Source organism: Lynx canadensis, chromosome D4, assembly GCF_007474595.2.
Source record: "Lynx canadensis isolate LIC74 chromosome D4, mLynCan4.pri.v2, whole genome shotgun sequence".
In the NCBI taxonomy this organism is placed as follows: domain Eukaryota; kingdom Metazoa; phylum Chordata; class Mammalia; order Carnivora; family Felidae; genus Lynx; species Lynx canadensis.
In genome coordinates this window covers 63496380-63524100 of record NC_044315.2, presented here as the reverse complement: position 1 = coordinate 63524100, position 27721 = coordinate 63496380, and the positions used below count along the sequence as shown (strand labels likewise).

The window sequence follows — 27721 nt, the reverse complement described above, 5'->3', positions numbered from 1 at the left end:
TTATATAACTGGCTTGTTAAATTTCTGTTAATGAAGAAATACAAGTGTTGTCATCTCACAAGAGTTGCTACAAATGGAAGAATGAATGAAGAAAACTGCTAGGAAGCCATGTGTGTGCGGGACAGCAGGCCAGCACCCCCACTGGCCTCCAAGTGCCTGCCACACAGGACACGTCATTCTAACCCATGCCATGACACATCTTAAAAGTGACTTGATTCCTTGAGCCTTTAGGATTACTTGCAAACAAACAGAACTATAAATATTAGATCCATAAATGTCAGTGCTCTTCTTCATATGATATCCTTCTCAAGTGGAAGAAGCAGTATAGAAAAGCCAAAAGCACAGGCTTTCCCATCCTACAAAGTTGGGTTTTGGATCCAGGTTTCTGTTTCTTAGTAACTGCACAACCTTGGAAAAATTACTCTTTCTGAGCCTCATTGTTGTAGTTTATTTAAAAAGGCTAATCATCGTATTCACCTCATGAGGCCGTTGTGAGGATAAAATGAGATAATCTGCATACAGCACTATGGCCATTGGTAGAGATTAGCTCTTCATTTGTATTATTAGATTACAATTTCTGGGCAGGAACTATGCCTTTTGTTTGCCTGAATCCCTAATGCAACAGTAAAAAAAACAGTTAATTTATTTAAAAGCCTGGGCTTCTAAAGGAATAAGCTTTAATTTTCAGAAAAAAAAAAAAAACCCTTCTGTATAATATAGGTCAAATGAGGTGTGAGATAATGAGAAACCACAAACCTCCAGCAGCCTCTTTGGCTGCAGAGAAAGGAGAGCAGAGGAGAACGCCAGTTCTGAGCCCCTTGAACACTTTCAGTCATCAACAGACTTACGAAAGGAAGGGAATTTCATCTCTGTTAAAAGTAGTCGAAGTATTATGCTCATTTGAGATTTCCGAGCTTTGGCCTAGAAGGCAAAACTAAATGGTTTGCTTGCCCAGGAAAGAGCTGAGAGAATTTCACCCTTTCTTCACTCTCAAAGCAAACCTGGCTTCGTTTCCTCTTTTCTTCTGTCAGGGAACGTCTCAAAGCAGCTGGCAAGCTCTTTACTGCAGCCAATGCTGTTTTTGAAACTTTTACTGATCCAGAAAATAGCTGAATCTGTGCTCTCGGGAAGAACAAAGATTGATGGGGGATTTCCAGCAGTTGGTGCCAAAAATTCCTTAACCTGTAGAAGTGACACTAGAACCAGTACCAAAGAAAGAAGGGTTGGGGGGAGGGGGGGAGGCCGGTACTCTGCTGTGAACATAATGTCTCCCAAATAAATAGCCTCCTCCAGCCTGAGACAGAGCTGCTGTTTTCCCGCTAGCGAGTTAGTGTAATTGGTGTTTGCAAAAGATACCTATTGCAGGGGCTGTTGTGTAAGTAGATGAAAGGGAAAAGAACAATAGCAAAGACAAAAATTACATTACAGTCACTTTAAAAAAAAGCACGTCCATCACAATGACTTCACTCTAAGCAAATTGCAACAGCTCTCACTTACTAGGCCCTTGCTCTGTGCCAGGCACTTTGCATGCATTATCACCTTCTCACATTTAATTCTCCCAATGAATCTGTAAGGGAAGAGGTAAAATGATCTTCGTTTTAGAGATGAGGAATTTATGACTCAGAAACACTAAGTGACTTGCAGAAGGCCACTTGGCTCATAAATGATGGAGCCAGAATTTAAGAGTAGTTTGGTTTTTTTTTAACCGTACTTTTGTTTTGTTTTGTTTTTTTAATTTCCTTAAGTAATCTCTATACCCAGCATGGGGCTTGAACTCACAACCCTGAGATCAAGAGGTGCATGCTCTATCAACTGAGCCAGCCAGGCAGCCCAAAAGTAGTTTACCAGGATTACTAAACCCTGTTATACTTATTGCCTCAGAAAAGGAGAGAAAAGCTCAGTTGACTGAAGAAGGCAGTAGCCAAGCCAGCAAGGAGTGTTTAATGATGAAGTTTTGGGGTGATGGTCGGGTGGTCCAGAGCCAACTACCAAGAAAGAATTCTTGAAGACGTCTTTGGTGCAAAAAGGTGATTTTATTAAAGCATGGGGACAGGACGCATGGGCAGGAGGAACTGCACTGGGGTCCAAATGGGTAACTCATTATATGCCCTCAGGTTGAGAGGGGGTCAGGGATGGAGTAAGTCTCTAAGGAATTTTGGAAGCGAGGTTTCCAGGACCTTGAGGGGCTAGCTATTGCTAGGGGAAATGCCATTTATTACCATTTAATAAAACCTCAGTCATGAGACCCTTTAAATGTATATCAGAGAGCTATAAACTTGGAGTATGATTGCCAGCATATGTCTTGGGGCAGTTGAGATAAAGGAAGTAGACTTACAGGATTCTGGAGGTTGGGATACTGTTAAGCTAAGGTACTCTTTTGCCCCTAGCAAAGTGTCATCATCTAGGCAGCTGAGCTCCTAGAGAGAGGTCACTCTGCCAGTTTCAAGGACTTGTCAATGGGCTGTAGGCAGTAAGGGAATTTAATTTTTCATTTGCCTTAGTTACCCACATTACCATGGCAAGCACTGTTAAACCCCTTTCCCTTGTTCTCTAGTATCTGGGAGTGTCCAAGGACACACATAGGTCCCACTTGGGGTGGGGGTGGGATGCTAGCTTGTGCTTTTTTTGCCCCTCAGCCTGCCTCATGCTCCCTCATCATGTAGGACTTAAGGGAAAATATTGCAGACACTACCAAACAGGAGAGTAAAGAATCAGAGGGAACACAGAAGCTTGTGATGGCTCCAACCATTTATCTGGGACTAGAGAGATAGTACCTAGTCGAAGAAGAACGGATGGTCAAAATGAGGCCACAATTTTAGTTAAATGTCTGTGTTTTTATAAATCATTATATATGTTTACCTATATATAGTGATTATTCATTTTATATACATTCCTTATTTTTGCTAAATTCCCAATTGCAGAGTGCTTGTATAGTATAGATACTTGCGTCCACCTACCCTATGAATCATGATTAGTACACTTTTCTTCGGACCCTCTTCCCCCTTTCCCACTCTTGCCACTCCCTCCTAGTTTCATTTACAGTAATTTTGATGATTTATAACTAGTGTTTATTTGTCTACATACCTATGTATAGTCTATCCCTCACCCCCTACGCAGACAATGGGAAATTTCTTGCAGGGGCATGGCTCACAGTAGAAGCTTAAAACTGTTTTCCTTGATTGAATGAGTGCTCAGTTGAGGATTCTATTTCCTGATGGATCAGTAAATGTTCTTCATATTTTGTAACCATTAACTCTTTGTCTATTCAGATTTGTTGCACATATTCTCTTATTTCTTATGTTCCCTTTGGGTTTTTTTGTTTGTTTATGATAGGTATTTAATACTAGAAATAAGATATATTGTAATGTTCAGTGTACTGTATATTTTCATCATTATGATTTCTGAAACCTATGTACCAATTAGGTCTATCTTTTAATGGTTTCTCATTGTACTTTTAAATGGTCTGGAGTTGATTTTTAATATATGGTAGAATTAGGAATTTAAATGAAAGTATTTCCAGTAGTGATCTATTTTCTCAACTCCTAATCTCATATATATTTCTTACATATTCCTTTATGATTTGCAATCTATAATATACTAATACAGTCTATTAAATTAATGTAGTTCTTTACATACATCAACACATCTGTTCTACTTATTTACCTGTTAATCCTTTTGTTTGTACTTCCTTGTTTTAATTATTGTTTTATAAAAATTGTACTTTCTGGTGTATTCCAGTATCTTTTAAGGCAAGACTGCTCTATCATTTTTCTGTTCCCAAATTTTCTTACCATTCTTGCCTGATTTTACTTTCTGTGGAATTTTAATATTTTACTTATTTTACTATTTACTATTTAATGACTTTAATATTTAAATCGAGTCTGATCATAGCCAGTGAAGCAATCTTTCCTTACACCATTGAATGATTCCTGGACATTCTTGCAGTCCTCTGACACAGGCAACTGCATTGCCATCTTGGCAAATCCTCTCTCCCTCCAGCTCTGCACTTGACTTGTTGAGATTTCATTCCATGAGTGCATTTCAACATGACCATTTTTGCCTTATACTTTTGGGAATTTAAGCCTCCAAAATAATGTAGAAACAGATTATGATGGGAATAAAATTTTAAAAATCAATGGAGCGAAGTGGCATGTCATCGTAGGTAGAAATAAAGATTCAATTCAACATGTAGGAAAATTATATTTGAAAGCCCCTTAAATTATCTGTTTAGTTTGGCATATAGGGTTTTGTGTACACAACTATGGGCAATAACATACATATATTACAATGTGTAATGATATCTATAATGTATATAATAAAGAGTACACTCATTTAGGGGAGTCAGAATTATCAGTACTATTTAACATATTTTCTCTCTTCCTACCTTCCCCTATTGAGTCTCTATTTTAAAAATTTATATAAATTAAATGCACTTAAGAGGCTGCTTCACTCTGTCTGCATGGTTGAGAGATGCTTCCTAATTCTTAGGCTGTTTTGTTATTGAACCTCCGATTTAGGAGGTAAGCAATGCACAAGTTATTTTTTTTTAAAGTATATCTTCTTGGGGCGCCTGGGTGGCTCATTTGGTTAGGTGACCAGCTTCGGCTCAGGTCATGATCTCATGGTTTGTGAGTTCAAGCCCCGTGTCGGGCTCTGTGCTGACAGCTCAGAGCCTGGAGCCTGCTTCAGATTCTGTGTCTCCCCCTCTCTCTACCCCTCCCCTGCTCACGCTCTGTGTCTCTCTGTCTCTCAATAATAAATAAACATTAAAAAAATAAATAAAATCATTAAAAAAGTGTATCTTCTTTCAGGTCATGGGTTTGCTCTTTTGCAAACAGCAAACTATAGGTAAGACATAGACTTTGATTCTCAATTTGGTTTGATGAGTCTTTTTTATATTTTGTCCAGGGTTTTCATGGAAGTTTTACGATTAGGCTTGAATTTTAGTGTCCTAAGTTTTCATATCTGTGTGTGTGTGTGTGGGTATGTGTGTGCACACGCGCACTTGCATGCACCTGTGCTTTTATTATTATTTGGAGAAAAATTGGGAGATGCTGCATCTGAGGTGGCTAGATAAAGATAGTATCACAAGATGTTTCCACACTATTATTTCATAAATATTTGTTTGAAGCATGGTGTTCCTCAAGTCTGTTAAAAGATTAACTTCAACAACTGGAATTTCTTAATAGAATTGTTTGTAGAGATGAGTGTGATTATATGGATTAATAATCATCCAAGGTGGGGCGGGGAGGTTGTCCTTCATTTTATTACCGTGTCCTTCTCATGCCAAATGCATTTGTTTGTGTCTGGTGCTAAATGCTCAATATGATTAGCTAATTTCACTTCCATCCCTGCCTCCATTAAAGCTTGCTCCTTAACATACCAATGTAATGAATCCCTCCTGAGGAAGTGTATGGATGGGACTTTGTTCCAACTAGGGGCAATATTAGTTCTTGAAGTTCTGCTAGAAATGGCCTTTTTCTTAGTCTTTCAGTGCAGAGATTATGACAAAGTCTAGGACTTGAGGTGAGCAAAAGAAAACCACGGTTGACAAATACTATCTCTGATTAACTAAGAGCCATGTGATAAGAGATGGCTGCGATTTGTTCCTTATCCTAAAGAAGCTTCCAGTCTAGTGTGGGAGATAAACAGTTAATCAAATAACTATGTTATGGTGTGAAGAGTTCTGTATTAGAAGGATGACCAAAATTAGACCATTACACAGGCATGAGATGATCACTTCTGCTTGGTCAGGAGTTAGAGGAACAATCAAATGAACAAAATCTCAATTCACCATTACAGGAAATCAACATGCCAAAATATTGTGGAAAAAAAAAAAGATCAGCAGTTTTGTCGACTATACTTCAATTTTTAATTTTTTTTAAATACAAAAAAAATTTGAAGTTTAGCAGCAGCAGAAACAGTAGTAAATGCTACATGAACTAGTTTCTGGAAATCTGCATGGAAGAGCTGAGTTTTGAAGGATGAATATGAATACAGACGAAAACATCCTGGAGATGTTGAAAGATCAGCATACCCAATTTGTGTAGGTGTGAAAATGCCTACTCTGATACAAGAAAAATAAATTGTCCACTATGACTCATCTTGGTGTGCATGTTTGGAGTGTTGAAGGTGAAGTTAAAGACTAGGATTGGGCTCCTAAGCCATACTACTGATTTTGAAATTTGTTCTCTGGGTGACTCAGAGGTTATGGTGCAGAAGAATGATATGGTCATATTTATGTTTTAGAAAGAAAGCTGGCAACAGAGTAGGGAGCCAATGCCAAGAAGATAGTTGGGAAGAATTTGTTCCTGCCAGCTAAATGTAGAGTTTGCCTTCCATTCCTCTTTGCTTCTGGAAGAGGGTTAAAATGGAGGAGGAAATAGGAAGAAAACCAGAAGAAGACAAGAAAAACTCTCTGGAGGAATTTATTTTAAATTTTTTTTTTCACCGTTTATTTATTTTTGGGACAGAGAGAGACAGAGCATGAACGGGGGAGGGGCAGAGAGAGAGGGAGACACAGAATCGGAAACAGGCTCCAGGCTCTGAGCCATCAGCCCAGAGCCTGACGCGGGGCTCGAACTCACGGACCGCGAGATCGTGACCTGGCTGAAGTCGGACGCTTAACCGACTGCGCCACCCAGGCGCCCCTGGAGGAATTTATTTTAATCAGTAGTAGGAGTGAGGAATCTTCCATTGTTCTCATCTCAAGATCTTGTATGGCATCTCAAGCCTGGAAACCTGGAGCTACCTACTGGATATTGTCTCCCGGTTTCTAACACCTCTCCCTTTTTTGCCTGGCACATCTGATTTTGTCACTAAATTTTAATTTAAAAAAAAAAAAAAAGCAACACGTTTTCTCATGCCCTTCTTACCATTACCAACACTGGCTTCCAGTTTAAACACTTAGCAGCTAACCAAGATCCTGAGGGGCTTATTTTCTCTCTCACTGTTGAGTGTTGCTCATAGATGATCCTCTAAAAGTTCTGCTTTTATCATTACACAAACCCTGCTTAAAAGCTTAATTTGAAGGACAGAAGTTAAATTCGTAGACTAAATTTTAAAATTTCATCCTACCTACCAGCATGATTGTTCTCATTTAGAGCCTTTGGCCATAGTATTCCTCCCATAGTCCACTCCTTAGTCCACTCATATCAAAATTCTTTCGGTCCCTCATAGAATTAAAACTTCAGCTCAAATTCTATTTCTCGTGACATGTTTTTTTAGGTGGGTAAGGGGAGGCCATACGTCCCTTTTGTTCAGCGTTTGATGCTTTATTGAGAAAGCCCTCCTCATTTCTCTACATATATTATTTGCCTGAATCTGTGCCAAGTTCTCAGAAATAGTCCAGTAGTCTAATAGTTTCCAGTGGGAACGTGTTGAGTTCAATTCAGCCAATATTTACTGCGTACCTAATATGTGTAAGGTATTGTGCTAAACATTCTCAGGATGCCAATGTTGAAGGATAAGTAAGTCAAATGTCTGCTCTCAGGAAGAACAATTAAATTTATTCAGTGGAGAGCTATTTCCACTTCACCTGTAATATTAATTTGTGACTTTTCAAATAAGATACTCTTCCTTCATTGATTTGGTGAGTTTCATAAGTAAGTGAAATCATGATGGAAGTTGCATAAATGTGTTTAAATGGCACACATTTCACATTTCACAGCAAAAGTGCAGTCTCAGTAGACACAAATGTAATCAAGCCTTCAGTACAACTATCCAATGTATATATGGCTAATTATACCAAATGTCTTAATCCATCCGGGCTGCTATAACAAAATACCACAGAGTGGGTGGCTTGTAAGCAACAGAAATTGATTTCTTACAGTTCTAGAGATTGGAAGTCTGAGATCAGGGTGCCAGTATGATCGAGTAAGGGCCCTCTTCTAGGTCACGGCCTGCCAACTTCTCACTGTGTACTCACACGTAGAAGGGGCCAATGAGCTCTCTCAAGCATCTTGGGCATTAATCTCATTCATGATGATTCTGCCCTCATGACTTCATCACTTCCTATAGGCCCCATGTCCTCACCTCCTCATACCATCACATTGAGCACTAGCATTTCAACATGACTTTGGGGGGAACACAAACATTCAGACTATAACACCATATATATATTGAAAAATGCCATCCTCAGAGGCTAAAAGTTTAAGAAATGGATGTATCCATTTTCCACACCACCTTTATACAAGTGCCTGCACTGTTTTGAGATTTCCCTGCTATTCATTTTAAAGGAAAGCAAACATAATTTCTTCTTTCTTATTATTTAAAGTAATTAAATTTCACTTGAGAGGAGAATTTAACCAATAAGTTAATAACAGCCATAGTTAGAAATGGAGTACATGAAGGGGACAAACTATAAGGAGGTAGGCAAGCCTGATAAAAATGTAAGACCGGTTGCATCAGCCCTGACATTTACATCAGAAATCATTTACCCTCTGGTACCCTTAGCAAGGAAATCAGTTGTCAGGAATCAATAATTCCATTAGATGGGAAACATAATTTTCCAGATGATGGGAATTTTATCCCAGAAGCATTTGAATATCTCAGGGAAAAATAAAGGATTAAGCCTCTTAAGAAAGCAAACGTACCCTATGTTATCATCTTTGGCCAATGCTTTCTAATTCTTCTTTTTCATATCTTTAAATACAGAATCCCCTTCACCTACAGCTGAGTTTAGAAAATTCATTAAGTTCTGACGCTGATGTCACTGTCTCAGTCCTGACCATGAACAACTGGTACAATTTTAGCTTGTTGCTGTGCCAGGAAGACTGGAACATCACCGACTTCCTCATCCTTACCCAGAATAATTCCAAGTTCCACCTCGGGTCTATCATCAACATCACCACCAACCTCTCCTCCACCGAGGACCTCTTGAGCTTCCTGCAGGTCCAGCTTGAGAGTGTTAAGAACACCACGCCCACAATGGTGATGTTTGGCTGTGACATGGAAAGTATCCGACGGATTTTTGAAATTACCACCCAGTTTGGAGTAATTCCCCCTGAGCTTCGTTGGGTGCTAGGGGATTCTCAAAACGTCGAGGAACTGAGGACAGAAGGTCTGCCCCTAGGGCTCATTGCTCATGGAAAAACAACACAGTCCATCTTTGAGTACTATGTACAAGATGCCATGGAGCTGGTCGCAAGAGCTGTAGCCACAGCCACCATGATCCAGCCAGAACTTGCTCTTATTCCCAGCACGATGAACTGCATGGATGTGGAAACTGCAAATCTCACTTCAGGACAATATTTATCAAGGTAGGATGCGAGGCCTGTGTTATATTCCCATTCATAGGGTTTTGACAAGAAGCAGAATTTCCCTATCTATCTGCTTTGTAGAAATCTTGATTTTGAGTAGCTTTAAACTCTAGTAATATTTCTGAGTGGCTTTCTGGTTACATAGGCTAGTATCCCATGATCTGTCATCTGAAATTTGATCTGAAGATTTGAAAGCACGTGGTGTACAATAGGGAACACACAGTCCTGCTTTTAAACCCTGGCTTAGTTGCTTACTAGCTATTTGTTCTTGGCAAGTTATTTTAAAACTCTGACCCTCAGTTTTCTAATTAATAAGCTAGGATTATATTGAATACCTTGACCTATGATCATTAAGATATGAAACTATATATGAAAAGTACCTACCACTGCTCGGCTCATAGCAGAAACACAACAAATGTTTCTGTCCCTGCCCACTCTTTCTCTTATCAACAGACTTGGACAAATCTCTCTGAATCTATACAGAGAAAAAAATTAGTCAAGCAGGAAATGGATTTTTCATATTCCTCCCAGGCTGTGATGCTTAAGGCAGTATAGAGTAGTAGTTAAAGACATGGACCCTGGAGCCAGACTCTCTGAGCTTGAAATTTGGCTCTGCCACTTACTGTTTGTGTGACTTGGTCAAGTTACTTAACTTCTCTGAGGCTTAGTTTCCTATGTCTTATATCCATTTATGTAAAATGGGCATAACAATAGATCCTACTATCCATGGGTTCCTTGTGATAGATAGATAGATAGATAGATAGATAGATAGATAGATAGAGTCAGCACTAGGGTTCCACAAGGGTTTTATTTAAATACATACATGCACGCGCACACCACACACACACACACACACACACACACACACACACACACATTCTTTTTAATTAGGTACCTTTCTTCTCCAGTTTCTCAATCTGGTTCCAAGATAGAATGAAAAAGTCCATTTAATTTAAAGAATAACCCATCATTTGGAACTGGTTTTCATGATACTTGGGAAAAGGAGAATATACTTAGAAGATATTTTATAGGGACCTAGATTTTTTTTCCTGAAACGGACCACCTGTGATCAGAGAGACCAAATCAGAGAATTTTTGGCTATTTTGGAGGTGAGGTCTTAGCTCTAGGCTGGTCCCATTTTTAAAGTTTATTTACTTTTAGTAATGTCAACACCCAATGTGTGGCTTGAACTCATGACCCTGATGAGATCAAGAGTCGCATGCTCTTCTGACTGAGCAGGCAGACCTTGGAACAAGGACATCTTACTATATTGAGAAACAAAAGACCATTGTATAGTGAATTGCCTTTTAAGAAGACATGACTATGTGATAAGGTGTGAGGAGGTCGTAAGCATTTTACACTGAATCCTATATATATGGACTGAGCACCTATTATGTACAAGGCAACATGCCAAATGCCATGTATTGGCAGTTTACCCACAGCCTATACACTCCCTAAAGAATGTTGTTAAAACAATAAAATAATTCAAAAGTCATTTATTAGGAATCTGCTGATGATAAAATTAGATATTCTGTCATCACCTGAACTTTCTATTTTCCCCATGTTGTATTTTAATTTCCACAAGATTAAAGTCTTTGAATATTTTATTTTGCAGCCACTATTAAGATTTAATCTACTGTTTTTGAACTAACACATAATTGAGGCCCAGGATTTTAACTGGGATAAGAAAATTCTCCTTCATAACAAAATCTAAGCAAAACCTTTATTTATAATTTTGAATAGTCATCATTTTGGAAGGATAATCATAAACAGCAGATAAGAAAAAAACCCTATGAAAACTACATTAAGTTATTTAGTGTCTTTCTGTCTCATGTACAATGGAGAGCACAAGGAAAATGATTCTGTTTGGATCTTAAAAACATTTACAAACTACAAGGAGAAATATTTGTTGACTTGGGTTGTATATACCCTAGGGGTTCATTTTATCAAGATCAAACTGGTCTTTCTGGCTCCTCAAGGTTTAATTTATATTAAAGTTATATGCCTCCTTTCACAAGGATCCCATGGCACTTTGTACATGAAATTAGATGATGGTACTTAGCCCATTCCATCATCATTATTTGTCCATGTGCCTGACTTCTGAGCTAAAGTAGAAATTCTGTTGAGACACTATTATTCAGCGTAGTTTAATGCCTAGCACATAGCAGCCACTTAATAGACATTTATTGGAACAGAAAGAAGGAAAGGAAATTTCTTATTATATTTATATCCTACATTATCTGCTGCTGTAGAAGAAAAATAGGTGCTGGTAGACAAATAAAATTTTGTCTAAATTAAAAACATGGTTTGTTTTTTTTGTTTTTTGTTTTTTGTTTTACCTTTTTGATGAAATGTGAGGGTCTTGGATAACTTTTGCCCTTGTGGCTGTTTCTACATGTTTATCCCACAAAATTTGAAAGTTTAAGAGAAGAATGTAAAGTTTGGTGCCTGGCAGCAATTCACAATGTATGAGGGTCAGTGGCAGTATTTTCACATCCATGGATGTGTTTGAGAGCGAACTCCAAGAACTTCAGGAAATAGGCCTAGGACTTCTTGGACTCCCTGAGGAGTACAGTCAAAGAGAAAGTTTCAAAGTGTTCAGGAAAGGTTCAAGAGAAGTGGGCTAATCTCTGGAAGGAGTCTTTATAATGCATAACTGAAAAGCTGCCTGAAGCCATAAAACATCTGTGGAATTTCCATCAGTCTTATTTATTTTGTTGAATACAGTCTTTTAGGAAGTTCGTTATTCTCAGTCCATAAGTCACATCTGCATATAGTAATTTTCTTAATTGTTCCTAAATTTTGTGAAGCTGACCCCACTTCTTCATGGCGTAATGAAAAGTCCCAAGGATAATGAGCCATGAATAGCGAGTGTCAGTTATGCAAGCTCTCATTTCTCACACAGCCATTTTTAGTTTGGGCTGACAGAATTGTTAGCGTTTTAAAATGTTAATGAAATCACCCAAAAACATGGACTTTTGAGCATAGCCTTTTAGACTAGAAAAAACAGTTCTCAAGACAGAGTACATAGATGTAATTACAGGTGTAAGGGATTTTATTCTTCCAGGGTCCCCACATGCCAGAGCAAATGCCCATCATAACTAAATGTAGGGGCGCCTGGTGGCTCAGTCAGCTGATTGTCTGACTCTTGATTTTTGGCTCGTGTCAAGGATCCCAGGATCATGGGATCGAGCCCCGCATCAGGCTCCTTGCTGAGTGCGGAGCCTGAACCTGCTTGAGATTCTCCCACTCTCCCTCCACCCCTCTACCCTGCTCACAGTGTGCTCGCTTTCTCTCTCTCTCTCTCTCTCTCTCTCTCTCTCTCTCTCTCATAAAATAATAATAATATGTAAATAATATGTAAATAAAAAATAATATGTAAAAAATAATAATATGTAGACAAAACCACTTGGGGACTAAGTTCATAGTGTAATCTTTAACAGTTTATTTGCAAGTTGTTTTATTAAATGTTAATTATTTGAAGTGATGGTATCTAGTATATTATTCAGTAATAACTTCCTAAGTGCATATGTGTCGGTGTTTTTGTGCAGCCAATAACTCTTTGTTAAACTAGGGTGAGGTAGACAGAATGAAGACATGCGTCCTGCCATTTTCAAGCTGACAGCCTAGTGCATGACATTGAAAAGTAGGGAAATGATTGTAAAACAAAAGGATACGTGATTCTTAAAAATAGAGATGTGTCCATATAGACAAAGACTGAGGGGGAAACACTGGAATCGGATCTTACGATAAACAAGTCATTTTCTGGTTTGGAACAAATTCATAAGCATAGGAAATGGCATATGTAAATGAACCAAGACCTAAAAGAGAAATTTGGTACCGTTGGAGCATACATTGAATATGAAAGGGATTCAGCATGGTTGTGCAAAAGTAGTTAATTTGATAGCATGCCACACAGGGCTTTTATGCCAAGCTAAGAAGTTTGCATTTTGTATGCATACTGGATGTCACCTGAATGGCAGAACATTAGCCATAATGTATTTCCAAATTAACCAATTAACCAAACTGTAACAAATTAACCAAATAAAGTAATACAGCATAAAAACCTAGAAAGCAATGTTTTAGACCATTACAATAGCAAAATTGTTTTTATTTCTCAAAATTGGTTTTAGCCTTGCCCACCTTTACTCCTTATTGCACTGTAAACACCAGACTCTAGTGAAAGTGAGTAGTTTGACCTGCTGTTCCTAGGGTTAGGCTTTTGCCCATGCTTCTCTTTGGGCCCTGCATGCTAATGAATCTATTGTTGTTAGAGAAAGAGCTCCCTTGGGTTAGTCTTAGCATGAACAAAGACTGTTACTGGGTCTTTAAGAATTCCAAGAGTCTAGTCACTGACAGACCCCTCATTCTCTTGGCCCAAGAAGTCCCTGACCCTTTGGCTTACTAATTATAGTCCTGATAGTTACTCTAGCTTCTAAACAGGCCATAGAATCTTGCCTTTATTCTTTGAACAGCTTCTGCAGGTCAGTTCTCTATCAGGTAGCCATGATTAATTCATTTGTACATTCAAAAACATTTGTTGTGAATATCAGGCGAGGCCCTTGGCTAATGCTGGAGACATAAAGAGTAGAAAACCGGGACCTTGATCTCAGGAAGCTTACAACCCCCCTTCTGTTCTCTCACTAAGAGAGGATATGCTCCTCTAATTATCCGTATTTTTTGTTAAGTTTGTTCATTTATTTTTGAGAGAAACAGAGAGCGCACTAGCAGGGGAGGGACAGAGAGAGAGGGAGAGAGAATCCCAAGCAGGCTCTGCACTGTCAGCACACAGCCCGACACAGGCCTCGATCCCACGAACTGTGAGATCCTGACCTGAGCCAAAATCAATAGTCGGATGCTGAATCAACTGAGCCATCCAGGTCCCCCACCCCACCCCCCCCCCCCCCCCCCCGCCAAGTATTTTTTAATCCACTTTCTTTGACTGAGCTGTTTATCATTCGTGAGATAACACCCATTCTACTAGTGATTATTCTCTTGTATTAGCTGGCATTGTTAGGCCCTCTCTTCATTTGTCCTTGAAGAATGGTCCAGCATGCTAGAGACTCGTCCAAGCTGTGTTCATCTTTATACTTGCATAGTCAAGCAATACCAAGACAATACCAAGATTCACTAGGCTTTCATTAATAACAAATGTTGCTTTACTTATTGATTCTGCACATATTGTGTACAGCCTACTATGTGCCAGGTATTGTGAGGCACTAGGAAACTTCAGAAAAAAAAGGCTAAAACAATCTCTATTAAAAAATCCCAAGACATAAATTGATGGGCCCCATTTTACTCCTGGATGTTAAAAGAAGTCCAGAAGAACTTGAGGCTGCAGGATAGAATTCTAATTTTGAATATTCTTACCCATGTTTACAATAATTTGCTGGCACCATGACCCTAGCGAAGTTATTTAATCTTTGGAAACTTTAATTTCCATAACAATAAGGATTCCCACCTTGAAAAGTCAAGTGGTATACCTAGGGTCATTCAGCTAGTACTTTATAAGGGAAGGTTTAAACCAGTTCATCTAAATCCAAATTCTCAATTCAGAATTGATATAAACCTTCCTTAATTGGGATTCCATTACTTTGTAATTCATATTCTTTCAGTCAAAAGCTACATAAATCAGGAGGCATGACTACTCTTGTATAAGCATTCTTGTCCGAAGGACCCTACTGAGCCAAACTAGTTAGCCTGTATGTTTCAGTTGTACTTAGAGAAGATGCAGTTGCATTCAGCATAGGAGCCAGGGGTTGGATGCTGGTAACTCTGGTTCCTTGTATCTTCAAGCAGAATCCATTGCTGTGTGGTGACCTAGTGTGTCCAACTGTTACTCCTAAGTTAGCCCTGTCTGCTAGGGCATCCAAGGTGTCAGTACTTCTAGAAAGCACATGCCTTGGTGTCATGAATCTTAGGGACCTACGCTTAAGGTCTGTGTTTCCAGATGTTTCCAGTAGGAACCCCTGCCACTGAACTAACTTCACTGAAATCCTTTGAACTTGCTGCTCTCTCTGTGTCACTTAAATCATGCCAAGAGCTGAGTCTGAAATTTTCAGTAAGTCATGGAAGCCTCAAAGAAGGAACATTAGAAAAGAGGTATTCCCTCAGGACCCTATTTTGATAAAAACAACTCAAATTTGCTTAGTCCAGCATCCAGCAAGTTTTAAACTATGGAATTTTTCCAAATGAGGAAAGCTTCCAAGCTTTTATTTGCCAAAGAGGATATTGTGCTCTTTGTTGACTTTTTCCTTTGTATGCATCTACTATAAAATTTGGAAATATGTCAAGAAGAGATATGAAAGTATAGAGGGCAATACTGCAGCTCCACTCTGAATTCCAGATCTATCTCTCAGGCCACTTCAGCCTCCAAATCTTCAATCTCTGGATGGATGAATGACTGGTAAATACTGCATGATGTGCCAATGCCAGGGCTATGCTATTGCTGAAGGGATATCAGCACCTGGGTTAGTGCTGGAGCCAGATCCGGAGAGCTAGAATGAATTCATTTGGGGTATTACACAAAGCAACCAGGAGCAATCCAAGGGCTGGGCACAGACCACAATTGTGGAGAAGAGTCAAGGTCCATACCAAAATGCAGAAGGAAAGGAAAACAGCTTAAGAGGATGGAACAGCTCTAACACAAATGTGAGAGAAAAACACAGAAAGCAAAAGGCGCCAGCCTGTCGCTTGTGGCTCACGAAAGCAAGAAAAGGGAGAGTTATATCCATGTGTCTGATTTTTTGAGGTGTACTATTCACACCAATAGTAACACAGCCCAGAATGTATATTAACACAATCACATAGGTTACTATTTTCCTCCTCTTGGGAAAAAAGCCAAGAAGGACAGGAACTGTCCTTCCACTCTGCAGTTTCACTTGTAAGTAACTGAGTTTTGCTGATGTTGGCAAAGCATAGACCCACATGATTCATGTTGGTACATATGTATATTTAATATGTTATTAAATTCCTGTTGCTCTTGTCTCTTAACTGATAGAAATTTATTTTAAAAGGTGAGCTTTGTAAGTTGATGTGATCAATGATTAAAATATGTGGGGCCCTCTGTTCAAAGGAAATTTAGCAATTTCTAATTCCTTTTAAATTCCTTATCCTCAGAGAGGTTTCCCATTGAACCAATTTCTATTTTTGATACTGTCCATCATTCGGGGGAAAATGTATTAGAATTTTAATTCTTTGAACAATTTGTAAATTGCAGATACAAATCCTTCCTGGCTGGCTGAGCCCTATTCTTTTGGCAAAGTGATGAAGAGCTCTCATGTCCGATCCGAGCAGAAGACATGGGTCTAATTGCATTTACCCCACAAACATTACTAAGCAGTAACTCTGGCCAGGCAGATTCAAAGATGACTCAGTACTCTGGGTGCTTAGATGAACGCTGAAGTCTCTTTCAACTTGACAGCCTGCAGTGTTAGGAAGCAGAGCAGTAGGAAGAAAGGATTTACTTATTCCTACCAGTCACTCTGTGGAAGAGACTGCTTTCTGGAATGCGGAGAATGTCAAAATCCACACCCTCACAGGCTTAGGGTTAGAAAAGTCAAAGATGGAGGTAATCATCTGCCAAATACTTGCACTTTAGGATCACTAAGAAGGATTAGAAAGAACAGTTAAGGCATCTTTCACATACAGCTCAAGAAATTGTCTACATTTAATGTTTAATTTGGAGTGCTGTCCCATGCACGGAGAACAAAATGAAAGCAATGTCCTTTGATAGAATTGTACCTTGGGTAACTCTGTGGCTAAGGTGACAAATTCATGTCATCAGGCAAGGGTCTGCTGCAATGAAAGAGGCCACAATGTGAAAGCTTAACTAATAATAGCTGGCCATACAAATAGGAAACGGGTCTCCGGCGTTATTGAAAAAAATGGGGATGGGGGGAGGGGTGGCTAGATGGTAAAAGAAACATTGAAAATAATAAAGGGAAGTAAATAGATGGATTTCAGAGGGAATGGGAGGGGGCCTAGAGTGGCAACAACAGCAACAACAAAATAGTAATTAACTGTTACTGTTAACTCGGTGATTAACTGAGGATGGTCAAGAGCTCATTGAACATAAGATCTCCTTTTAACATGACAAAATACTGACAATTCTGTTATACAAAGTCCACCGACAGGAAGAGAGGGAAAGAGAGAAAGAAGAGAAAATTCAGGAAAAAAAAAAAAGAGAAAGGGGCGTTTGGGTGGCTCAGTCGGTTGAGCGTCCGACTTTGGCTCAGGTCATGATCTCACAGCTCGTGACTTTAAGCCCCGCATCAGGCTCTGTGCTGACAGCTCGGAGCCTGGAGCCTGCTTTGGATTCTATGCATCCCTCTCTCTCTGCCCCAACCCACTCACATTCTGCCTCTGTCTCTCTCAAAAAAAAATAACCATTAAAAAAAATTTTTTTTAAATAATAAGAGAACGAAAAGAAATAATGAGATAACCATGGATTAACCCACGTGCCAGAAACTAAGAAACATGGAGGAAGGGGAAACCATCTAGAGCCTGGGGAAGAGACATAAAATGAGGATAATTTAGAGAATAAGGAGGAATAGAAAAAAGTCTTGAAGGATTATGAAAAATCACACACATGGATTAAAATAAAAACATCAAATATAAATAGCTAATAATTCAGACAACTGGATCTCTATAGTGGTTGTAAAAGATCAGAACTGGGTGTAAATTCTCTAAAAGACATAAGACTATCCAAAGAAAGAATAGTTTGGGGCCCTCCAATGATAAAGAACAGGGGAAAAAAAACTGTGAGTATGAATTTGTGACAAATGTCAAAGTCTGGAACTTTGGAGGATGTGAGTTTTGATTGGCAGTTAACATGATTGTAGATAATGAGTCACATGGAGAAAAGATGGGATTTCTGAACATTAGTAGATCTTTTCCCAACTCTCCTTTTTTCCCCCACCCCCAGTAAAAGAAGAACAGAAACTTTAAGAATATTCATTTGTGGGGCACCTGGGTGGCTCAGTTGTTAAGCCTCCAACTTCAGCTCAGGTCATGATCTCACAGTTTGTGAGTTCGAGCCCCACATCAGGTTCTGTGCTGTCAGCATGGAGCCCGCTTTGGATCCTCTGTCCTCCCCCACTTTCTCTGCTCCTCCCCGCTCTTGTGCGTGCTCTCTCTCAAAAATAAATAAATATAAAAAGAAGTATTCCCTTCTTTCATACTCAAAGGGCTTTATTGAGCTTCTGGTGTAGTCAATAGCTCTGGAGCTAAATTAAAAGTGACCACAAAATAAATATTTAGATTCACTGCATAGGAACAAGTCAACCTGACAAGAATTAGGTGGTGTTGGTGGGAGGGAAGTTGGAGAGAATATCACCAACAGTAATACAGGCAAAGGCAAAAAGTCAAAATGAAATTCTCACAGGCTAAAAAATGTTATGAAGCTTTGTGGAGGATGAACAAATCTCTCATTCCTCAGGGGTGGAATATTAAATATGATGAGATGATCATGGAAAAAGAGATTCAGCTCAATTTTCAAGACATACGAGAATGAGGATACAGATTTTTTTAATGATACAAAGAAAGTTCCCAAAGGGAAAAATAAATTTTATGGCTCTACAGAGCAAAATAGATTTCCTCATATACAAATAAGATTAATGGAAGGTGGCAATGGTGGGGGAGGAACAAAGATAAGAGGACAATTTAAAAAGAAATAAAAAACAGGGGTGCCTGGGTGGCTCAATCGGTTAAGCATCCAACTTCGGCTCAAGTCACGATCTTGCGGTCTGAGTTCGAGCCCCACATCAGGCTCTGTGCTGACAGCTCAGAGCCTGGAGCCTGCTTCAGATTCTGTGTCTCCCTCTCTCTTCCCCCCCACCCCCCCTCCACTCACACTCTGTCTCTCTCTCCTTCAAAAATAAATAAACATTTTTTTCAAATTTAAAAAAGAAATACAAAACAAAGGAGGGCAGTAGATATACAAAGATAAGTTGAGTGAAGAAAAGATCAAAGTAAAAATAAACATATAACCTATAAACAACTGGGCCAAGGAAGAAGACACAGGAGGAGGAAGATGTATTTAAACAATGGTTTGGTTCCTATGGGGTGAAAATGAAGACTGGAAACAATGGGGTTATTCCAGGACTAGTTCAAAAGCAAGAAAAGATCCAGATTTATGATAAATATAAAAACATATTACTGGTAAAACTACATGCTATGAATGAGAAGTCAGGGGGCAGCAGATCTTAAAATCTATAAGAACATGACATTATTTTTGGTGAGAGATTTTTCTTTAACTTCGGTAAATTTTAGAACAACTTTTTAAAAAGTAAAAATAGTACGTGAATAATGTAATTAGATAAACACTGCAGTTAACATTCTATTATTAAGGAATGTGGAAGCATTTGACACACTTGATCACTGCCCCTCCTTGAAACATCTTTTTTACTTGGCTTCAAGCACCCAAAACAGCCTGCTCTTCTCTTATTTCTCTGGTTACTTCTCAGTTCCCTTTGCTAGTCCTTCCTCAACGGCACCACCTTCGAGTGTTAGAGAGCCCCAGATTTACTCCTCGGACTTCTCATCTGCAAAAATATCGTGTCCAGAGGGAAGGCTTCCAATTTTGTAGCTCCAGTCCCACCTCATTCCTGAGCTCCACACCATCTCTAACCACCTACCTGACATCTACACTTCAATTTCTGTAAGTTATCTCTAACTTAACCTAAGCAAACTGAACTGGTGATTCTCACCTACCTCAAACCTGGTTCTTCTGACAGTTTTCTCTCAGTGGAAACTCCAGGCCTCCACTTGTTTGGGGCAAAAACTTTGGTGTCATCCTTTCCTCTCCTTTTCCTAGCAACCATATCTGAGCCATCAGCAAATCCTGTCATTCCTCCCCCCCCCCTTCAAAAATCTGACTAATTCTTCACACCTTCACTGCTACCACCTCCGGCTAAGCCATCATCACCTTTTGTATGGGTGTTGGAAACAGCCCCTTAACTGGTCCTTCTGCTGCTGCTCTTGTCTTTTTTCAGTTCTTTGTCAACACAGCACTGTGGTGATCCTGTTAAAATGGAAGTCATGTCAAATTGCTTCTCAGCTCAAAACCCACCACTGGCTTTCCGTCTCAGGCAGAGAAGAAACAAAGTCCTTACAGTGACCCACAACGTGTGTTTTCCCCAGCTCTCACTACCCATAAATTTTCTCTGACTTTGTCTTAAACTTTCATGCCCCCTCACTCCCCTCTGTGTTCCTCACACATCAGATACGACCCCACTTCAAGAAAGCTGAACCTGATGCTCGCTCTACAGGGAATGCTCTACCCGGATCTCCTCCTCCCGGTTAGCTCCTTCCCTTTCTTTACTCTTTACTTCTTTACTCAAATACTTCTTTCTCTGAGAGGACTTTGTTGGCCTGTCTCATTTAAAATTTCACCCCACTATGGCCGCCCCAGGCACATCTTCTCTCCTTACTCTGCTTTATTTTTCCTCCTTTGCCCTTAGCAGCTCTAATATCCCATACACAGTACCTACTTATCACATTTATTCTGTCTCTTTCAGTAGACTATAAGCTACATAGATTTGCATCTGTTTTGCTCACTACTATATTCCCTACCTAGCACCTAGCACAGTGCCTGGCACATAGTACTGTTGAATGAATCAATGAATGAATGGGGGACGTGTTGTTTTTAGTATCTTTGTTCATTTGTTTTCATGAATAAGAAAATCCTTTAATTAGCATGTCAAGTCTTGTGTGCAAATGTGGCTTCTAAAATGTATCTTAAATGTAGTTGACACTGATCTTGCTTACACCGTGAACTGTCTCAAAAACAGTTTTTACATAATTTGCAAAGTACACATTTTATCTCGGTTCCTGTACAACTCAACACATATTCTTAATTAGTGAGATAATTGGGAGCTTTTACTAAAGTGATAAGTTACCTCAATGCAAATTAACTAATGAGCTTCATTCTTTCAAGCAGAGTGGTATCTTGGGAGGTGTACTGATAAAAAAACATGGATACCTGACTGCTTTGTTAAACAGCCCACACGAAAGGCATGGTGCTAAACTAGGTTCTTACTCAGAGTGAGATCCAAGCCCTTACCATACATGACAAAGCTATTGTAATAATTCTAAGTGGTCTCCTGGTCACCATCTCTTCCTTTCTATATGCACAGTGTACCTGTCTCTAGATCAATATTAACAATGCAGACCTCTGGTTGTATCCATTACTCTGCTCAGAAGTCTTCACGGGTCCCCTTTTCCTATTAAATAAAATCCAATCTCATAAAATGGACATGGAAAACCTCTACAGTCTAGTTGCAATCTGCTTTTCCTACATTATTTTCTCATATTTTTCTACCCTGGTCTCTAATTCGATTGTTCTGCCTTCTACCCCTTGTTATATTTTCCACCTCCCTACCTTTCCTCAGAACATTCTGGAAGCCGGAAGTTTTATTTAGAATTCATTTCTAGGCTAGAGCAGTAGTGTGATCAACACAGAGTGTGGTGATATTATTGGTCCCTGTGACTCAGGCTCTAAATTTCTGTTGAAAGAATTTAAGATCACATTTCTCTTTTTTAATACCCACATTGCTATATGGGCTTACACTGAGCTGATATTCAGCTAAGTACTCCAGGACTTATATATGTGACCTTCCATCAAACTGAGTTTCACACATTCTTGGTGTGGTTTGTGTGCTAAATGCAACGCTATACATTTGGTGCCTTAAAATCACTACTTTTCTTTTTGAAGAATATATATCTCCTGCCTCTGCCATCTTTTCTCCACTTACACTGCTATTACCTTAGCTTTTGCCACCTTAAGCCCCTTATGAAGCTAGCAGAGAGAGAAGCAAGAGAAAGAGGGAAGGAGCATTATTCCCACATAATGAAAGTGTGCTCAGCCCCCTCCTTCTTACAGATCATTGCCTATATAGCTGACTGGGAAAAAAACAACTTTTTAAAATCAAATCTGATGGTCATGCCCTTCCCCAGATAAAATCTCTGCAATGGCTCCCCATTACCTTCATCATAACCTCAGACCTTTTGAAATTCATTTCCCACCTTCATCTCCAGCCTTATTTCACACCACTTATCATCACGCAGCTTGCACTCTGTGGCTTTTGCACCCACATCTCCCTGAGTGAATAGCATCAGTCCCCAGCTTCTCTTCCTGGCTAACTATTCATTCTTACAGACTCAACTCTGGCACCTCCTCCTCTAAGATTTCCTATCATCTCTACAGTAGAATGTGCAAGTGCCTTTGCTCTCTGTTCCAGTGGCACCCAGATTTACCTCTAACATGATACTCATTATACTGGTTGAGCATTGCCTGTTTGCTTTTCTTTCTCCCCATCGGTAGACTTTAAGGTCCTTGAGAATGAATGTGCCTTTCATCTCTGTAACTCTAATGTTAAGAACAGTGCTTTTATCAGTTTCTCTTGCCAATAAAGTTATTCCCGATTTTTCTTTTTCTTGTTCATCCAAGAAGAATGTAGGGCAGAATAAAAAGGAACACGATAGAAACTGATTTAAGCAAGAGTGAGATTTCACCCTTTTAATTTTTTTAACTAGTATAGGGAGGCACTGAAACTTTGCTACACACTCTTATTACATTACAAAGAATACATAGTGAGGGTGACTATAACTGAAAGCTATCAGTGAGATTATTTTAATTTGCCTTCTCCATTAAACGGAAATAAAATAGACAGATGATCTGTAAATGGGGATTCTCTGAGACCCAATTTCTTGGTGTCAATTGCATAATGAAGCAGGCACTGGGTTTTCTGGCCTGGGAAAATTGAAGACATTTAGATGCAGATTGATTAGTCTTTCTGTGAGAAATGAATGCCTCGGAGACAACTGAGCATTGCCCTTCAGTTACGGCCATATTGGATGTGACTTAACATATTGATGAAACATACTTTTTACTGGAACGAGAGAGTTACATAATCTCTGAAAGATTTCTTTTCGGAGATGATTTAAGTATGTATTTTTTCAGTGGCAGTCCCTCAAGGGTCCATCCGGCTAAAAATCTATACTCATTAAGCCCCAGATATTCTTAAAATAGTAAAGGGCGTCTCCTACAACTCCAGATTTACTTTCCTGATCAACAAATTGACCAGATGAAATTAACCTATTTACTACAAACCATTTTGTTCCCTAGGCTGTCAGCGTGTATGTGTGTGTGCGCACGTGTGTGTGTGTGTGTGTGCGTGTGTGAACACAGCTAATAGTAGATTGCTCATTAAAAACACAATTGTAGTCACCCTTTATAGTACCTAGGTAATTATCGATTGATTGATTTGTATATTTTAATGATTTGGTTCCTACTTGTCTAAAGAAACATAAAACTATGTTAAAATCTAAGATAACTGAGACTTCATTACTTGTTGCAAAATAGAATTTATTCTAACTGGTAGAGTCCCACCAGGGAGTGCTAACATGAATAATTAACCATTACATGCAGTCTACCAAAATGAGCAGTTTCATTGCATTTAGTGATAGTAGCAATCTTCAAATGTGATTTACATTTATATCTCTAATGAAAATTAGTACATTCTTCACACTTTCTGATTTTTCTATGCCCCTTCTGTGGCAGCATAACTTCTTAATACTTGTGTATGCATTTGTCAATTACTGAGTAATGCTGGTGGCAGGTAATGGATGAATGTGTTTTGCCGAGAACCTAGACTTGTATCCGCTGATTCCTCAAAAAAACCTCTGTGTTATATTCCACGTTTCATTGTAATTCCTTTTAGTTTAACATAGGTCTTGGGTAACCTCTATGAGTTTCTCATAATGCAGTACTTTGTGTCTCCAACAAGAGAAATCCTATTAGATGATAGGGAAGAGTGACCTGGGGACAGCCTTGATTGAAACAACTTGAATGACATTAAATAATAGCTACCATATCCAAAACATTCGCCCTGTGTAAAAAGGTGTGGTATATATTTTACATGCATTATTTCCAACTCTTGTAGTGGAGGAAGTACTATTTTCCCCATTTTGCTGAAGACAAAACTGAATCTTAAGAGTTTAGTAAATTCGTCTCCAAGGACGATGCTAGAAGGTGGCTGGACCAAAATTCAAACAGAGATTATGTGTCTGACGTTAAAGTCTAGGCTTTTCTTCTGTCACAGGCCATAATTAAGAGTACAAAAGTGCCCAAGCTTGTATGTTACCTTGTAGTGCCTTATCTTCCCAGACTCTGACCAAGCATTTTCCTGTCTTGCCCATATCAGAACATACTTGACAGTGTCTGGTTTCAGGGTTAGGAATCAGGATATCATTCACTTGGTAATTTTCCTTTCTTTGACTTGGGCAGAGAAGCTCTCTCCAGAGCCAGAGCCGATTGTTTTTCTCTAATGATTTAGAGGGAGGGCAGCCTGAGGCTATCCTGAGATCTGCAAGTCTATTTATCATCTTTCACTTTGTTCCATGGATGATATCCAACATGCCTGCTGCTTTGACTGGCCTCATGGGGACAAATGTGTTCCACTCTGAAAAGAGAAGTATTGAAAGTAAAATTTGGCTGTTTTCTGGAATTACGGATGCAATTTTTAAGTAATTATAAAAGTATAAGCATACTTATTAAAACTTATTCCCTGCACCAAAAAAAATTTGGTGAGCTGATTTCATTGCAACAGAATATAGTGAAGAGTAGAAACGAAACATGTTAAAGATGCTGAGAACCTCCATAACTTAGAAAGTTGTAAGAATATAGAATAAACAGTTTACAATGGGAAAAAATTAACACATCCCTTAACTGAGAAGAAAAGGTATCTGGAGTAAGACCAAGAGCCAAGCACCTAACCCAGATGTTAGAACCTGAGGGTGAGATCTCATTTGCTCAGTGAAATAGGACTCTTTTCTTAGAAGGAGTCCAATTTATTAATTCCAGAAGTTACAGGCAATGCCTTTAAAAAATTTAGAGTTTCTTTTTATTAAGATAGGGAAGCAAAGATGAGCACTGTTTCCTGTCTTTGGCCTCACCTCTCTTCCTTACTTTTTGCCTTTGCTCCTCTTTGCCAGGTTTCTAGCTAACACCACTTTCAGAGGCCTCAGTGGTTCCATCAGAGTAAAAGGTTCCACTATCATCAGCTCAGAAAACAACTTTTTCATCTGGAATCTGCAACATGACCCCATGGGAAAGCCAATGTGGACCCGCCTGGGCCGATGGCAAGGGGGGAAGATTGTCATGGACTATGGAATATGGCCAGAGCAGGCCCAGAGGCACAAAACCCACTTCCAACATCCAAGTAAACTACACCTGAGAGTGGTTACCCTGATCGAGCATCCATTTGTCTTCACGCGGGAGGTAGATGATGAAGGCTTGTGTCCTGCTGGCCAACTCTGTCTAAACCCCTTGACTAATGACTCTTCTGTATTGGACGGCCTTTTTAGCAGCCTCCATAGCAGTAATGATACAGTGCCCATCAAATTCAAGAAGTGCTGCTATGGATATTGCATTGATCTGCTGGAAAAGCTAGCGGAAGACATGAACTTTGACTTTGACCTCTATATTGTTGGGGATGGCAAGTATGGAGCCTGGAAAAATGGGCACTGGACTGGGCTGGTGGGTGATCTTCTGAGTGGGTCAGCCCACCTGGCAGTCACTTCCTTCAGCATCAATACTGCACGAAGCCAGGTGATCGATTTTACCAGCCCTTTCTTTTCCACCAGCTTGGGCATCTTAGTGAGGACCCGAGACACGGCGGCTCCCATTGGAGCCTTCATGTGGCCACTCCACTGGACGATGTGGCTGGGGATTTTTGTGGCTCTGCACATCACTGCCATCTTCCTCACTCTGTATGAATGGAAGAGCCCCTTTGGTATGACTCCCAAGGGGCGAAATAGAAGTAAAGTCTTCTCCTTCTCTTCAGCCTTGAATGTCTGTTATGCCCTCTTGTTTGGTAGAACAGCAGCCATCAAACCCCCCAAATGCTGGACTGGCAGGTTTCTAATGAACCTTTGGGCCATTTTCTGTATGTTTTGCCTCTCTACATACACGGCGAACTTGGCTGCTGTCATGGTAGGCGAGAAGATCTATGAAGAGCTTTCTGGAATACATGATCCTAAGGTAATACTCCTTTTTACTCTAGCTTTCTTTATCACCCATTATAACTCCATATATTGTGTCTTAAGCTGTGGTATGTCTGTGTTCTTTCATCTAACACAAGAATATTCTCTCAGCCATCTATAGAGACTAAGAACTAAATTAAATATTTTATTGTTTTATTGAATGAGACAAAAAAAGTGAGGGGGTTCTGGGGTGTTTGTGCTAGAGAAGGTCTTTTTGTAAGAGCGTCTGTTAGTAAGTTTCTCTTGTGTTATTTGTGTATCTGACAGAATGTCCATCAAAGAATAGACTTACAAAGTATTTTTACCCAACGCAGACTGCAAAAACTGATTTATAACTTCTCTTGGGAATTAATGAAAATAAATAGTAGGATCTGTGTTTTAAATTGTAAAGAAGAGTTAGAATTAAAGAGAGTTAAAATTAAAGAACTAACATTTAGTCAGACACGACAGAACTCAATGGGCATAGAATAAGGAGTACTAAACTAACTGAAGTGGCAAGATTAGTTATGAACAGGGTGTCTTTACACAATACGGAAAGCTGTACAGCTGGCCAACTTGGCTGAGGGGATGATGCCAACAGTCACATTATAATGTCCAAGGTTATTCAAAGAAGTATATCTATTCTAGGCTGCCTTTGATATCCTAGATATCTACCTGACCCTAAGAGTTGAAGGGAGGAGATGGATGGAGTTCAGGCAAATAGGTAAAGCAGTGGTGATACTCAAGGAGAGCCATATTTGTGTTCTCTCTGGATTAAAACAGGACCTTCCAGTGACTAGGAGTATGGAGAACCTAGTTCAACCTGACTCGTAGTGAGGAGGTGGTTGTCAGGGTTCAAGGGAATTGGAGTAAGACCCAAGGGAGCACTACAGTCCTGACAGGGAACACAATTCAGATCCAGGACAAGAGTGTTCCAATGTGCACGACCCACCTAGGAGAGAGATTAGAGAAAGTTATAATTCAGTGGGCGTTCCTGGGATGCACTGTGTTTAAAACAACTTGAGCTCAGCTGAGCATTTCAAATTGGGAAATACTGATGCCTTTTCAAATACTCCTTTCACACCAAGTCTCAAGGTATTGAACCTTTACTATAAATTTATATTAAACATTTTTTTTTAGTTTTTTTAGTGTTTTATTTATTTTTGAGGGAGAGTTGGAGTGTGAGTGGGGCAGGGGCAGAGAGAGATGGAGACACAGAATCCAAAGCAGGCTATGGGCAGGGAGAAGGGCACTTGTTGGGATGAGCACCGGGTGTTGTAGGGAAACCAATTTGACAATAAATTATATTTAAAAAATAAAAAATAAAATCAGAGAGAAATTAAAAAAACAAGAAAAACAAAGCAGGCTCCAGGATAAGCTGTCAGCACAGAGCCCAACGCAGGGCTCAAACTCATGAACCATGAAATCATGACCTG

General features: G+C 39.5%; 1 protein-coding gene across 2 annotated transcripts in view; it reads left to right on the top strand.

Moving 5' to 3' along the window:
- GRIN3A (glutamate ionotropic receptor NMDA type subunit 3A) overlaps positions 1-27721 on the top strand; it is a 290587-nt gene that overhangs the window by 163088 nt on the left and 99778 nt on the right. For both annotated transcript variants that reach the window (XM_030292703.1, XM_030292702.1), the window contains exons 4-5: positions 8656-9260; positions 25257-26304. In XM_030292703.1, coding sequence (XP_030148563.1) covers positions 8656-9260; positions 25257-26304 — 1653 coding nt within the window. The remainder of the gene's footprint in view (positions 1-8655; positions 9261-25256; positions 26305-27721) is intronic.